General features: G+C 50.0%; 1 protein-coding gene across 4 annotated transcripts; it reads right to left on the minus strand.

The window, feature by feature from the left end:
• Positions 1-5,973: 5,973 nt before the first annotated feature.
• STAC3 (SH3 and cysteine rich domain 3) lies at positions 5,974-15,145 on the minus strand. Of its 4 annotated transcripts, XM_069080032.1 has the most exons (13): positions 12,781-15,145; positions 12,103-12,141; positions 11,955-12,018; positions 11,421-11,691; positions 11,080-11,177; positions 10,796-10,871; positions 10,242-10,333; positions 8,089-8,155; positions 7,681-7,730; positions 7,384-7,469; positions 7,177-7,228; positions 6,892-7,029; positions 5,974-6,735 (listed from the first exon to the last, which is right to left on the minus strand). In XM_069080032.1, exons 3-13 carry the CDS (start codon positions 12,015-12,017, stop codon positions 6,637-6,639), a joined length of 1,092 nt encoding a protein of 363 aa, XP_068936133.1. In that variant the 5' UTR covers position 12,018; positions 12,103-12,141; positions 12,781-15,145; the 3' UTR covers positions 5,974-6,636. The 4 variants fall into 4 exon arrangements, with proteins under 4 accessions (XP_068936133.1, XP_068936121.1, XP_068936127.1 ...); XM_069080020.1 differs by lacking the exon at positions 12,103-12,141; XM_069080026.1 differs by lacking the exon at positions 12,781-15,145 and having other exon boundaries at positions 12,103-12,774.
• Between the last annotated feature and the right edge of the window lie 6 nt (positions 15,146-15,151).

Genomic DNA, 15,151 nt, shown 5'->3' on the forward strand with positions numbered 1-15,151 from the left:
AAAAAAAAAATCAAACATCCTATTCTTGCCTCTGCCACAGCTGGACTGCACATCTGGTTCTGGTATGTCCCACAGCTGGGGGAATGGAGGAGGTGCTGATGTGGGGGAAGGAAAGAGGGTGACCCCAGAATGGAAATCTCATTCCCCACCTCTCCTATCATGGAAAAAGAACTTAGATAAAGGGAAAAAATACGAGGTGAAGAGACTGTGTTAAGCATCAGAGGGAGAAAGACCACCACTTATTCTAATTCAAGGGCAGAGTATGATGAAGCTAGAAGGATCCAGTCTACCCAAGCCTCCTTTCCTGATTCCTATTTTTCTGTTGTTGAGTTTGGAGAGCTCTTAGCCAGTTTTTTCTCTTTAGTGCTGGCTTTGGCTTTCCTCTGCTCTATGCATCCTTCCTGGCCTCCCCTTCCCACCATCTTCCTTCCTGGTCACTCTGGATCCCTGAGCTGGTCAATCTCAGGAAGAGCTCAGAGAAGGTCCCTTACTTCTCTGCGACCATTTTCCCTCAGATTCTGTATCTCCCCCCTTCATTTTTCTATCATCCACATTTCTCAGAGGAAGCTCTGGGTTCTGTCTTTCCTCCCCCCTCCATAATTTCTGATTTTCTTTTCCCATCTCTCTAGCTCTACCACCCCACCCCCCAATTTATCTTTGTTTTTCCTTGACTGGGGCCCTTTTCTCTTGGTCTCTTTCTAAGCCTCTTTGGGCCTCTGTCTGTCCTCTCCCAGTCTGTCTTCTCTGTCTCTCCGTTTATCCCCTTTCTTCTCCAGCTATCTGCCACTTCCTCATCTTTTCTTTGTTTCTTTTTGCCCCTTTCTTACTCTCTTCAATATTTTTTGTCTGTCTTTGTTGTTTCAGTTTCTTTCCCCTTTTATTCTTGTCTCTGACTCCAGGTCTTTCTCTTGCTCTGCCCCCAGGGCTAACAGCTCCTCCTCCTCCCTAGTTCCAGCACTGGGGGCGAAGGTTGCCAACTCGGGGACAGGACTCAGGTCCTAAGAAGTCATTAGTTGTGGATTAGCTGGGGAAACTGGGGGGGGAGGGGTGTTGTACTCCGACGACTCAATCTAATTAGCGCTGATTGGGGATGTTCTAATCCAACCAGTCCTCCCCGATGCATATTAAAATGAGTTGGGTCCGGTGGGGAAGTCCTGAGGCTACTGGACTAAGTGCAATGTGGGTTCCCACTCCAGGCTTTAGGTCCGAGCTACTCAGTGTTAAGAGTCTGTGCAGAGCAAAGCCTCAGAGCTCCACCTGCTGGCCCAGGTGCAAGTTGCCCTCCAGGGCGTTGCCAGCTACAGAAAAGGGCCTCTTCAAGAGGTCCAGGGACTAAAAGTTCTTGACAAGAATAGGAAAAAGGTCACCTCAGCTTAGTTAACCACCCCTGTTCATTTGGTGGGGGGAGGTAAGGGAGTGTGTGTGCTTGTGTGTGTGTCTTGAAACCTGGAGTGGTAATATGGGAATGCAATCAGGGGCGACTCTGGCAGATCTCCAGAACATTGAGGGGGCAGGACTTAGAATCTGGGGCTCCCTGGGCATTTGAGCCCAGTGGCTGAACTGACACTTCCAGTTCTGGAGAGTTCTGGCAAACTCCTCGGTAGGGAGAAAAGGTGGCTGGTCAGGGGCATGTTGGGTGTGGGCAGCAGGGGAGGTAAGGGAGAAACTATGGCATTCACTCCCCCCCCCCCTTCCATCTATGCTACCCCCGCTTTCAACACCTCCCTCTAGGGCGCTATCCAAGGTCCTGGCATTTTGCTCCAAAACCTTCATCTCCCAAGTCTTCTAACCAACTTCATCTTACCTTTCCTGTTTCTGCCCATCTGTCTCTGCCTCTCTTTTCCTCCCCCCCCCCCCCCCCGCTTTAACCCCGCGGGGGCGGCACCCCCCCAAACATCCCTGGGGCCAAGTTCCCCTGTTTCCTCTTCCGTGTCAGTCCCTGTATCCGGCCTGGCTCCCGGCTTGCGCCCCTAGTGAGGGGGGGTGAGGTATGTAGGTGGGGATCGAGACCCCTTCTGGTACATCCTCCTCTCTCTCCCCTCGCCGTCCCCCTCTCCCTGACCCCCCTCTCCCGCTATTAAGGGAGCTGGGTCCCGAGGCTCCGAGATGTGCATTATTGCATCAGCCAGACAGGAGCGGAGACGGAGAGCAAGAGAGACAAAGACATCCGCACCATCTGTTTATGCAAAGAGCTCTCCCGCTGGGGGACCCAGGCATCCCGGCCCGCGGTCCCAGCCCTCCTCCCCTTCGGCTCAGGGCATGAGGTCGTGAGCTATATTCCCCCAGCCCTTGCTCCCTCTTCCCCACACAGCACGTCTTTGATCCCCCCTAACTCCTTGGCTCCCCCTCCTGCGCCCCTGGTGAGGGGGGTAGAGGGGTGTCGGTGGTGATGGGGATTTGTTGATGTGATTGGAGCGGACGCGGCTGTTTCTTCAATAATGGATGGAGATGATGGAGGCAGCGGAGCCGGGAGCCAGGCCGGGAGAGGAGAGAGGAATAGAAATTGGGAAGAGGAGGAAATAGGAGGGGGCGAGATACACACACACACACACACACACACACACACACATCTGTCACTTTGTCACACGGACACATTCAGGGCGTCTCACACCCAGGCACACGCCCACGCACTGTCACCAAGACACAAACACACTCCGAATCTCTCATACACACAGGCTCACACGACACACCGAGACAGATAGACAAAAGGACACACACAAAGACACGCAGTCACAGCCAGACACGAAGACGCGCTCTTATGCAGTGTCCGTCAGTCTTTCCCTCAGTTCCTCAATCCAGCCCTTCCCAGATCGCCAGGCAAACAGGCAGAGGGGGGCAGGTTGGGGGTCTCGGGGGATCGTGGCCTCGTTAGCGGTGAAATGAGGTCGTGGTGACACGAGGTGCCTCCGGCTGTTGACTCAACAGCTTCCTGCAGGCCCAGCTCAGCTTCGGGCTCCTGGGGGTCCTGGAGGGCCCAAGCCGCGTTAGGAGCTCCTTACTCGAGGAGTCCCAGGGGCTTCAGCCCCTTGAGTTTCCGTCCGTCTCTTCGGGGTTCCCCCCTCCCAGGCCAGTAGGGGAGGAGGGAATGAATTCATTGCGTGACCTCCCAGGGGTGGGAATATAAAGCTTATCTTCAGAGAACACAGAGAAGTAGCTGCCGTCCGTAATGCAAATGGAGGAACGTCTGCAGGAACCCCTGGGTCCCTTCTGTGTCACATCCCTCCCCCCGCCCCCAGCAGGACTTGTAGGGGAGCTGCATCAATATGCAAATTGGGTTTATGCAATCGAAAGGAACCACTAGAGAGATTTTAGGGAAAGGCCCAGTATCCTTGGCCCAGAGTGGAATAGGAGGCAAAAACTGGGGAGCCAGCCCAATAAACGCCGACCTATGGGGTGAGAAGCATGGAAGGACCGAGGGAGTGAGAGCTCCAGGTCGAGCCTTGATGCCTCTAGACGTCTCCAACATCCCCACTCAGCTCACTTTTCCCCTTTCTTTTGGGAGAGGGAAACTGGAGCTCAGGATTAGAATTATAGAATGTGTAAGAGCTGGAAGAGATTTTAGAGGTCATTTAGTTTGACCCCTTCTTTCGCAGCTAAAGACACTAAACTACAAAGTGTCTTGTCCAAAACTGCAAGGCAGAGTGGTAGGCTGGGATTCAAATTCAGGTGTCCTGACTCTTAATTACAGTGCTCTTTCTACCATGGCAAGACGAATTCTTTGTTTAATTTAGGAGAGAGGGTGGGTCGCAGTCGGATTCTATCAAGGGTCTAGTGGACAGTCTGCCCACCCTAACCCCAGCCTGTTTTCAATTCAGTTCGCTTTCTGGGCTAGACTTCTTGACCTTTGCTGAAGGCCGAATCATTCATCATAGCTACAAAGGAGGGGGTGTTCTGGGAGGTTCTGGGACACACTAGCTCCACCTGTCCCTTCTTCACACGCTCTTACTGGTGACTCCTCGAGGAGGCTGGTTTCGCATTCTGATCCTGGAGCTCCAGGAGGTTGGGACTTGGTAAGCGTCGTAGCCTAGCAAGAAAAGTCTGGTTGCGATTTGGGGTCAATGTACTTACTGTGTAACCAGGTACATACTATCTCTTTCTTCCTAATTTCTGCAGCTGACCTCGACGACCTTACTACCTCTCCCCAAATACACAAGCACACTTTCACCCCAAACCCCACCCCGCCTCCCAATCTGTATTCTCCCTACCCCCTCCCCTCCGCCTCTCGGGCCCTTTGCTTAATTTCCTATTAACTGCTGATAAATCCAATTAAACCTCCGCTCTAATTAGGGACAGCTGCCGGCTCCGAGAGGGGAGCACACGGCTCCCCCCCCCCCCTGTGTGTAAGCGGGGCGGGGGGAGTGGAAAACAGCAGCCCTCCCGGGTTTCCCGACCCCCCAGCATCTCAGCAAATGAGCCGGCAAATTGGTTTCGCTTCAGTGTTGAAAGGGGGTGGGAGACATCTCTCCCTCCACCCCACTCTCCAGGACTTCCCTCGGGTCTGCTCTGACTCCCACAATTTATTCTTCGAAGAGATAGGGACAAGAGTTTGTGTGGAGGAGGGGGTTGGGAGAAGCAGTGGACGACCCGATGTCATTTCTACTTCCCACGCCTTCTTCTAGTGCATGAGTGAATCCTGATAACGGACTTGGAGTACCCCTGGGGTATCGGGAGCAGTGGGAGGCGAAAGAGAAGAGGGTTGGAGTGGTGAATTTCGTCTTGGGAGGCTAGACTTTTCAGGGACCCCCTCCAGTCTCATTACCCTGATTTAATAGACAAGGGTGGGGCGGGGCCTTTTTCCCCCAGTGTGTGCGGAGGAGTTAGGTGCAGAGGGCTCTAAGAAACTGGAGCCCAGACTCCAGTGCCTACTTCACGGTCTTCCCCCTCTCATTTATGGATGGGAGGGGGTCTCCCTAAACATGTCCCAGGGTCCCCTCCTCCTCCAGCCCAGCTGAGCCTTCTCCTTCCCCGCCTTCCTTGCCACCAGCAGCAGATGGTGCCCAGGCTCCCGCTGCCAACCTTGCCAAGCGGTGCCAACCTCAGACCTAACAGAGGCTGGACAGAAAACAAGTCTCAGGCAGACCTACACCTTTTTTAAGACAGACTCCCCCCCCCCCCAATAATTTGAAGCCTACCTCAATATTCTCCCTCTAGCCACTCCTAGCCCCAAATTAAAATTCCTACTCCTTTATCCTCTCTCTTCTCCCCTTACCTTTCCAGTCCCTGCCACCTGCCGCTGTGACCCGGCCTAGCGTATTTGCATATTTGCATATGTAAATCATAACATTTGCATACGGTACGCCACCGGAGGAGGACTCAGAAAGGGAGTGTGTGCTCACTCACTCACACCCCACCCCCGTCGGGAAAGGTTTCGGGGGGGTGGGGACCAGGGAGGGCCCTCCTCAACTCCGCCCTTCATCTGCCCCAGGTCAAGCTGTTCTTCCCTCAGGACGCATGTTGCTGTTGCTATGGAAACAGCACGCCACCCCACCCCCACCCAGGGTTTCAGTACAGTGTCTCCCTCTCCACGCCCCCCCCCCACCGCACACAAGCGCGCACACACACTCTCTAACCGAGATCTTCTACCTCCCCCTGGCGGCCTGTCCTGGCCGAAGCCTCAGGTGGACCCCGCAAGCCATGCCGCTAGTGTCTGTGAAACCCCCTAAATCGCACGGCCTGGAGCCCTTTTCCCCTTCGCTGGAGCTCCCCGCCCCCGGGGCCTCCCTGGTTCTGGGGGGGCGGGTTACTTGGCTACTGTCCCCTACACTCCTTCCCAATTTTAAGAAGAGCGTGCAGCATTCCCCCAACAAACAGCAGGGAGCGGCCGGAGGTCACCGTGTCACCCCGCCCTCGGTCAGGCAGAAGCATTACTTAATTTTGTACTCAGCGGCTGCACGGCGCTGCCCCAAGGCTGAGACCCTGCCTAACCTTCTCTTTATTGTCCATCCAGTCACCTAGGAGAGAGCTAGGACATAGTAGCTGTTCAATAGCTTTTTCCATTCTCAAATTTATTTTTTAAGCTGCCAGTTCAACTTTTTGGACATTGTTTTTAATTGATTCTTTGTTTTTACAATAACTTCTTCATTTCTTAAGAGATTCCTATCTCCCCCCCCCCCTTTCAGGCAAGCCTTGCCTTGTAACAAAGATTGTTTAAAAAGACCCTGAATTCAAAGAAACAACTTTTTCCAACCCTTTCCCCACAAAACTTTAATGAGCTAAGGGCTCTGCCTACAACTTGGCCTCCTGAACGCCCCCTTCCCGACAACCTAGACCTAAAGGAGGCCTTTCTACTCCTCCCCAATACCAATCGCCAGTGCCCAAGTTCAGGGAAGAAGTGGAGTGTTCTTGTTGGGGGGAGAGTGCTGCTGCATGCCCAGGGCTGCAAGTCTCACACTAGGGAGGTGAGTTTAAGGGGGAACCAGCCCTCTTAGAATATAGCCACAGCTGGAACTGAGCTGCCCTAACTTTCCAGCCCTCCCCACAATTCAGCCCAAAGTGGAGCAAAAGAGTGTTCTCTCCTAAAGAGAATGGAAGCTCCTTGAGGGCAGGGATTGCTTGGTTTTTGTAAATCACACAGTGCCTGGTACCACAGTAGGCACTGAATAATATGATTCTGGATTGCTTGGGACACCTGCACCCCTAAATTTCCTCCAGGAAGTCAGTGGGAAATAGCCCCACCTTCCGACCAGTGTAGACCTTGACATAGCCACCAGCCTCGTCCCCTTTCTGCACCACAATCTGAAGAAGGGACAGAAAAGGGAATTAGGATTTGAGATTAGGAACAGGACCAAGATACTTCAGGGGTTAGGTTTCCCAGGGGTTCCCAAATTGAAAGGGTTCTGGACTAATAGGCAATTGGTGGAGAAAGGATAGGATGGATTAAGGGAGGGTTACCTGGTCCTTCTTGAGCGTTATCTGCCCAATTTCACGGTTTCCCACAAAGGATCTAGTCACCCGGTGCACACGCTCACCAGCCCTGACTCGGATGATGAAATTTTGAGGAAAAAATCCAACCTTCTCCCCAATCTTGCCCTAAGGGGAAGATAAGAAGCAGTGGGAAGGAGGTGGATGCGTCAGGTCAGGTCCTGATCCATAAACCCTGGAAATCTTAACAGGCAGAAGGTGAGAAGAGCCCCCTCCTCCCCCCAACAGTCTAGCCCAGGCTTCATCCCCTCTCACCCGCCACCACTCTTCATTAGAGTCATCGATGACTGTGATCTTCTCTCCAGGTCTAGAAGAAACCAGAAAAGACTGTAAGATGAGGGAGTTTCCCACTTAGATACATGGCACCCAAGAAGACATCTTTCTGTCCTCCACCCCTGAGCTCCCCCTCCTCCCTTGCATATAAATCTCTACTGTTTTCTCTCTCCCCTCCTTTGCCCTCACGGGAAGTCCAGATCGTCCTTTTCCAAAGCCTTGAATCGATAGAGGGCCACAAAATAGTGAGACTGCTGGAATCCAGGTTGCTTGTTCTGGGGAGCATAGGACAGAAGCATGTAATGAATTTTCATCTTATTGAATCCAATCATTAACATTTTAACTTATCATAAAGCCTCCAGTCTGTCGGGGAGCAGGGGCAGGATGCAAGTGGGGATGATTAGGGGGCATCACCATCGAAGCTAGTGGGAGGGATGAGGGCTAGGAGAGCAGCAGTAGCTGAGAGAGCTGGAGAAGAATCCTTACTTTGTCCTCAGCTGTCTTTTTGTCAGTCTTCTTGTCTCCCTCTGGATTTCCTGAAGTGGGAGACAGACATCTTGAATCCAGGAGAGCGTCACCTTTTCACCTTTATTGCTAACTTAAGTGTCTTATCCAGCTCTGCATGGCTGCCCCTTTTCTTTTCTTTTGTTTGTTTTGCAGGGGGGAAGGCAGGGCAATTGGGGCTAAGTGACTTGCCCAAGATCACACAGCTAGTGTTTAGTGTCTGAGGCCGCATTTGAACTCAGGTCCTCCCAACTCCAGGGCCGGTGCTCTACTCACTGCATCACCTAGCTGCCCCTGCCCCTTTTCCTAACTACACTGACAAGCTGGTCCACAGTCATCACCCCGTCCTCACTCGAACCCATCCCTGTGGGAGATAGGGTTTTTACTCACCAGCCTGGGGTTTTCCTTCCTCAGTTTTAGGGGTTTCTGGCTCCTCCTCCATCATGGCTGCCAGGGGCTAAAGGAAGAGAGCCCCAGAGTTAAGGAGTGGATGAAGGGAGTTGAGATCCTTCCCTTTGTCCTTAACCTAAAACCAGGTCTGTGGTGGAATTTAGAGGTCATCCAATGGAAATTCCTACCCAATGCAGAAATCTCCTCTACCATCCTTGACCGGATATTCAATCTCTCCTTTAATATAATGTGGACAGGTTCCAAATATTGAAAAGTTTTTCCCACTAATGAGCTAAAATCTCCTTCCCTGCCACTCCCTAAGACAGAGAACAACATACATTCTAATTTACAGATCTGATTACATCACTCCCATAAGCAAGCCTTTTTCTGCCTACTTGCTTGAATGTTTGTTTGCTCCCTAGTATAAAAATGTTAGCTTCTAGAGGGCAGGGACTATGTCATTTTCCATTTTTGTATCCCCAGCAGATACTGGGCTTTTGGCACTCATTAACAAATGTGAGATGAACTGAAATTGCTATTGCTGCCATTGTTTCACTCTCCAAACCTGACCAAAGGCCACGCCTGGGAGGAACCAGGTCAGAGGCCACTGAAGTGGCCGTGCATCTTCAGCTTCACCCTGTTCAAGTGTGCCCTGCCTCTGAGCAAATAACCTCCCTCTCTACCTCTTTCTCTGAGAACTATAATCAAATCATCACCACCAGTGCCTCTGGAAAGGGTGTCAGCAGCCTGCCCTGCTGTTCCATTAACCATCTTTGTGACTTCCAGAACCACAACTCCCTTCCCTGGCCACTACCCCTAAATGTGTGATCTTCCTGATTAGAATATAAACTACTGGAGTGCAAGGACTGTCTCAGTTTTATACTGCACTTAGCACAGCGCTTTACACATAGTAAATACCTGACAGATGCTTTTCATTCATTTGTGATTCTAGTTCTGTCTTCTAGAACTAGGTAGTACAAGTCCATCTTCCATTTAATAGTCCTTTGAATATCTGAAGGCAGTGATTATACTTCAATTAAACTAGGCCTTGTCCTTCCTAAACAACTGCTCTTCATATGAAATGGCTTCAAGTCCCTTAATAATAATAGTAGCTAGTATATAGTACTTTAAGGTTGCAAAGATTTATATGTTAACTCATTTTATCCTGCAAACAACCCTGTGCAGTAGGTCCTATTATTATCCCCATTTACAGATGAGGAAACTGAGCCTGAGACGGTAAGTGATTTCCCAGGGTCCCAGTGTGTGAGGCAGGATTTGAACTCAGGTCTGATAAAAAGCCCTCTTCTTTTCCATGGAACCTTCAAATGACACAAAATAGGAAAGGAACAGGGCCAAAGTAATATAAAAGAGGTAACCAAAGGTATATTTATTCCTATTAGGTTTTATCTTTAGTTTCTGCCTCTCTTTTCAGCCCTAAGAGATGTTTTTAAATTGTAATTCTGTCAGCTTGCACATTAGTTACTGTCCCTGCTTCATGTCAGCCACAAACTTGATAAACATGTTGTTCAAGGCAAGGTCTAAGACAGAGCTCCTGGGCGCTGCACAGAGCATTCAGCAATGTTTTGCTGAAGTCAAGATACAACTAACATTGTTCTGGTATATTAGCCCAGTGGCTTTATCAGAAAGTGAAACAAGGTTAGTTTAGCAGGAATGAAATTTCCCTCTTCTTAAAAGTGTCCTACCTGATAACTTCACCATAATGCCTAACCACTGTTCTCCTCCCCTCAACTGGAGTCTCAGAGGTGGCTCTAGCTCCCCAGCTAGTTCTAGGGGATAATCTGAAGAATTCAGAATAGCTTGGTGGCAGTGTTAGGAAAATCGGAGTTCAAATGTGACCTCAGATACTTAGTTGTGTGGCCCTGGGCAAGTCTCTCAACCTTTGCCTGCCTCTATTTCTCCATCTTTAAAATGGGATGGTAATACTACTATCACCTACCCTCCAGGGATAAAATGAGAGATCTGTCAAGGGTTTTGCAAACCATAAAGCACTACAGAAATGCTAGCTGCTGTTTTTATCTGGCACTCTTGGCAATGATGACATTCCACATACAACCTCTGGAGGACTCAGGAAGGTCTCTTGGGGAGGGGGCGGGGGTGGGGCTTCAGCCACGAAAGGGGCACAAGGGGCTCACATTCTTCTTCTCTGCTTGCCCCTTCTTCCGCTCTTTGTTTGCCATTATCACTCCAGTTTGCAGTGTCTCAAAAACAGGGTCATTTCTGCTTGCTAGGAGTAAGAGGGGGCACAGGAAAGAGAAGGAAATGTTACTGATGTTAAGGAAGGGCTCACAGGAAGAGAGGGTCCTCCTTTGTGGAAGACAGCAGCACTAAGTGGCGACAGCTGGGGAAGGACAAGGTCTGAGAGTCTAACAGGGTGAGGGGGTGGGTGGTGGAGACTAGAAACCTTACTTTCTACTTGGAACTCAGGGAGACTTGAGCCTAGAAACAACAGGGCTGGGAGTCAAGATAGGTGTGGATTCCTTCCAAGAGTACAAGCTGAAGTGGCTAAAAATTTCAGGATGAGAATAAAACCAGGGTGTCAGGCACCAAGATATTTCAAAGTCTTAAGTTTCAGTTTCCCAAGTCAGGAGTGGTACGGTCATAGTGACCAAGAGGCTTTCAGACTACAGGTACAATCAATCCTTTGGCATAATTCCCTCAATTGGGTGGAGAAATGAAGGAAACTTACAGAGTAAGTCCTTGACACAGGCATACTGCTGGTCACTATAGAGTGGAGAACTGTAGGCTCGGCGGAAACCAGGGGGCTGTGGGGGAGACAGGAAGGTGACTGAGACAAGGAGATAGGGCTCTGGCCCCAAGAGCCTCCTTTATTCAGGGAGGTCTTGTTCTATAAGAGTGGGACTAGGGAAGCAGAAACCAAGGAATGAATGGGGGTAATTCATGAAGCGTTTATCCAGAGTATCACTGTCCTCAACACTACCCTCCACCCCCGTGCTCCCAGACCTAACTCACAATCTTGCCAAAGCATCTCTGCATCTCCACAAAGGACTGGCAGTGTTCATGGATATTGGTTTTGCAGTTCTTGCATCGTAGCCCAAATTTGTTGTTAACTTGGTAGAGGGAAAGAACATTTGGGTGAGGTCACAAAACCTTTCTCTACTCCTCTATTGCCAGAATCACCCCATTGCCTAGTGACTCCTCTTTCATTTCTCAGACTGTCTCAAACTATCCAGGCTTCTCTACAGCCACTGGCAGTCCACACCTTCATCTAAATTTGTGCAATATTGATCTCTCCCAATCCCTTCAACCCACAGTCTCATGATGCTCTACACATCCCTATTTCCCAGACTCACGAACAATCATTCTGGCACAGACATCACAGAATTTGGGCTTCTTAAAGAAATGATCTTTGAACTTGTGGGGCTTGTCATTGACAGGCTTGGGGGGCTCAGGGGGTGGCTCCTTCTCTTCCTCCTCTTCTTCCTCTTCTTCCTCCTCATAGATGTAGTAGATGGGTCCCCCTTGAGCCCCTACTGCCTCCCCATTGGCCTGAGGCTCAGGAGGGAGCTCCATCTCCTTCCTTTCCACTCTCTCCTTCCTGAATAACTGCTTCAGCCTTTGTAGCTAGGGAGGAGGAGAGAAAGGTTCAGACTACAGTTCCACTTCGTTAGGCTAAAACCACCTGGGAAATGTTCTGGGTCAAGGGATGCTCCCTAGAGGGGAGATGGAGTGTGTGGGGGGGAAGGGGAGGGAACTGTACCTTAAATAAATTACATATAACTGAGATGAGCCCCGCAGCCCCCCATCAATTCAGGTACTTTCCCCAGAAGGCTGTAGCAGTGTACCCTCCCACCTATCAAAGCCCTGTGTCAGAAGCTCAAACTCACCCCACTCTTTGGTGTTTCTGCTGTGAAGGATTTGGGAGAATCCAGAACCTCTTTTTCTGTCATCCTGCAAAATTGGTAATCCCACTGTAGATTCTTCATCCTTGCTTGCCTCCCCTCCCCCCTCCCTTTTGTACTCCTAGGGACTCACCTTGTAGAGCTTTGGGAAGAGAATTGCAGGGCTCTTAAGCTGAGAGACACACAAAGAGGGTCTCTATCCCCCTCTTCCAGAAGGAGAGACTAAACAAAGGAGCCTAAACAATGAGGCTCCATAAAAGGGCTCAGACTAGGAGATGACCGAGGCAGGCCTACAGAAGACAGCCTACACAAAGACTTTCTCCATTCTCTTGGAGAAGTTCCATTAAGACAGACTTCTCATTTTGGGGAGATCTCTTCTTCAAGGCTACAGGCAGTTACATATGACCCCATGTAACCCTTCCCTGGCTGTCTTTTTCCCCTCCCCTAAATTCTCACTTTGGAGTAGAGAGGTAAAGGGTTCCAGCTCCCCTCATCTCTCCAAGCCTGTGGGTGGAGGTGGGTTTTAACACTACTTCCATGTCAGGCCCTGTCCCAGCCTGCCTTGGGGGTTGGCTATTTTTAAGTTTTCAATGTAATATGACCTTCCTTCTCTACTACTCTATTCCCTGGACATTAACTCTCCAACCTCCTTCCTGATCCCAGCCCTTTCTTCAGGGAAAGAAATGACTGAAACTGATATACCCCAAACTACTTAATAGCCAGGTGAGGCAAATGGGAGAGCTGGGTTGGCTGAGGGGTGTGGGAGCCCAAGGAGCCACTGTCTGGTAACTAGTAGGAAAAGGCAACTTACGTTTGGGATTCCCTACGTCAGTCCACAGCCAGTGGAGGAAAGAGGATGCCAGGTTAGGAGGCTTGGTGGTGATGTTGGATGGGAATGGAAAAGGAAGACTTTGTCCTCTTGCCTGGGGAGCTTTATACCCCCAAAATACCGTTGGTGCTCACGTCTCCCCAGCTGGTGTGTGCAGACCTAGCCTCTCAGCGTCACAGTTTAAGTGACAGGGCTGGAGGAGAGTGGACAGCTGAGCAACGCAGCTGACACAGAGAAATTGGAAACTAACAGGCCTGGGGCAGTACTGGACCCTGCCCTCCCTCCCCCAAATCTCTTCAGCCACAACTGGCTGAGGTAACAGCTGCCCTATCCCCACCCCTGCACCTATGTTCAGAGGACAATTCTGCTCCTATTCTGTGCCCCTTTAGAGGGGATTTTGGAAGGTTGATCGGAGTAAAGAAAGGCTGGAATCTGCCCCTCCTCCACTTTGAAAACTAGATACTCCTCTCATTTCTCTCTATTCCAGACCCACCCTTAGAAGCCACAGGCGACTGGCTTCAACTCCATCTAGTCACATCACCCTTCCCCAAGTCTTTGTAGAGCACCTACATTCTGAATATACCAAGTGTGGCTTTTTGTCCCTTCATGAACACTTCAGGCAGATGTAATTCTAGGCTGAGAACTGGTGAGGAGGACAGAGAAAGACAATTCAAGTTCCACAGGGTTACTTCTCAATGAGGCACGGCTGCTCCCTGGTCCCCGTGAGGGGAAGGGGATAGCTTACCTGTCTTGCAAAGAACTGGACAATCTAATATGATCCCTTTCTTGAATCATATCTAGACATTCCCCTCAGGGGCCCACCCCAACTGGCAGGGAGACTGAGTGTGACTGGCTCACTGAAAGTGCTCTGGGATCCATATGTGGAAAGGCAACTAAGAATATCACCAACCCAATGAGCAGGGGAGATGTCTATATATTTACAAGAAATAGCAATGGAGAGATGGTTTTAGCTCCTTAAGAAAACATTATCATAACCAGCATATCACTGGCCCTCTACTTTCTGCCCCTCCCACCATGTGAGTCAACAAGACTCTAGGGGCAAGACTGCACTCCCATTCCCCGTCCCCCACACTGGAATGCCCCAGAAGGGAGACTTCACAAATATGGCCAGTTTGTACCTGAAGTGAAAGTGAATCCCCAGGATCATAGGACAACAGATGTCTAAAGGTGGAAGAGACCTGAAAGGCCATCTAGTCTGGCCCCCTGGTTTTACAGATGAAGCCACTGATACCAAGAGATCTTATGACTTGCCCAAGGTCACCCGGGTAGTAACAGAGCTAGCAGAGCAGGGATTCTAACTCAGGGCCCCTGACTTCAAGTCCAGACTCTTTCTACTGCACCAGGCCATCCTTCTTCTATTAGTCTGGGTGGGGGTATAGCTGGATGGGGAGATACTCCTACCACAGCAGAGAACAAGTTGTTAATGATAACACATTGCCTCACCAATCCCAACATATTGAAGTATGAAGACCCTCCAAAAGCTGGATTAGACTGGAGGAAGGGTCAGAAAAAAACCCAATAGAGAGGTTACCCAGCACCAAATTACTGACTCAACATAAGCTCAGCTCTTCAACCTGTTTCTGTTCCTTCCTACATGGGGTCCAGTGGGGTCAAAGATCGCCAGTAAGTTTCTGGGCAGTGAGGTTTGGTGTCAGCTGGGCTTGAAGGTGGATCTACTTGTAGGCATCTGGGTTCTTAGATATCTTAGAACCAAGGGCAACCTGAGGATAGTGAGATTTACTGAGAAACACAAGGGCCAAAAGGGAGGGATCTGGCGGTATAACTAACACAGGGCTAATTTTTTAGGTATGATTTTTCTATCTCCTGTATGTAGGAAAGGGGATGCTGAGACTATCTTGGCTGACTAAGGAAGTCAAAATACTGCAGGTTCTGCAAATGCAGTGTTTATTGCAGGAAACACTTACTCCCCTATTACCTGCCAGTACAGAATTTAAAAAGACTTCAAGGGGAAAGTGGAAGACAGGGGCTGGGCCAGAAACTCAGCTGCATTCATGTCCTTACTCCACACCTGCTCCGTCAGGGCCCTGAAGCCAAAGGTTCAGTCACCTACAGGAACAGGTGGAGGATTGAGGGGAGAATGAAAGAGGGCGGCAGGATCACATGCATTTGGAAGGCAGCCCCACTCCACTCTATCCCAAATCCTTCCCTGGAACCCCCTTCCCAAGGGCAGTAACAGAGAAACCAGGACTGACGTCCAGTGACAGATGATTTTTTTTTTATATTTAAAAACAAAACAAAAATAAAATAAAATAAAACCCCCCAAACAACCCCCCAAAACAAACAAAAAACCCCAGATTAAATAAAATTTACA

This window comes from Petaurus breviceps, unplaced genomic scaffold, assembly GCF_028583685.1.
Source record: "Petaurus breviceps papuanus isolate PSGF00001 unplaced genomic scaffold, PetGlider_PUasm1.0 154, whole genome shotgun sequence".
NCBI lineage: Eukaryota > Metazoa > Chordata > Mammalia > Diprotodontia > Petauridae > Petaurus > Petaurus breviceps.

Bases quoted from the DNA above. Each gene is read 5' to 3' on its own strand.
- STAC3 (XM_069080017.1), bottom strand. From the start codon at position 12,053: ATGAAGAATCTACAGTGGGATTACCAATTTTGCAGGATGACAGAAAAA. The intron at 11,692-11,954 runs GTGAGTTTGAGC...CCTCCTCCCTAG, and splicing joins CAGAAACACCAAAGAGTGGG to CTACAAAGGCTGAAGCAGTT. The intron at 10,334-10,795 runs GTAAGTTTCCTT...TCTTACTCCTAG, and splicing joins CTGTGTCAAGGACTTACTCT to CAAGCAGAAATGACCCTGTT.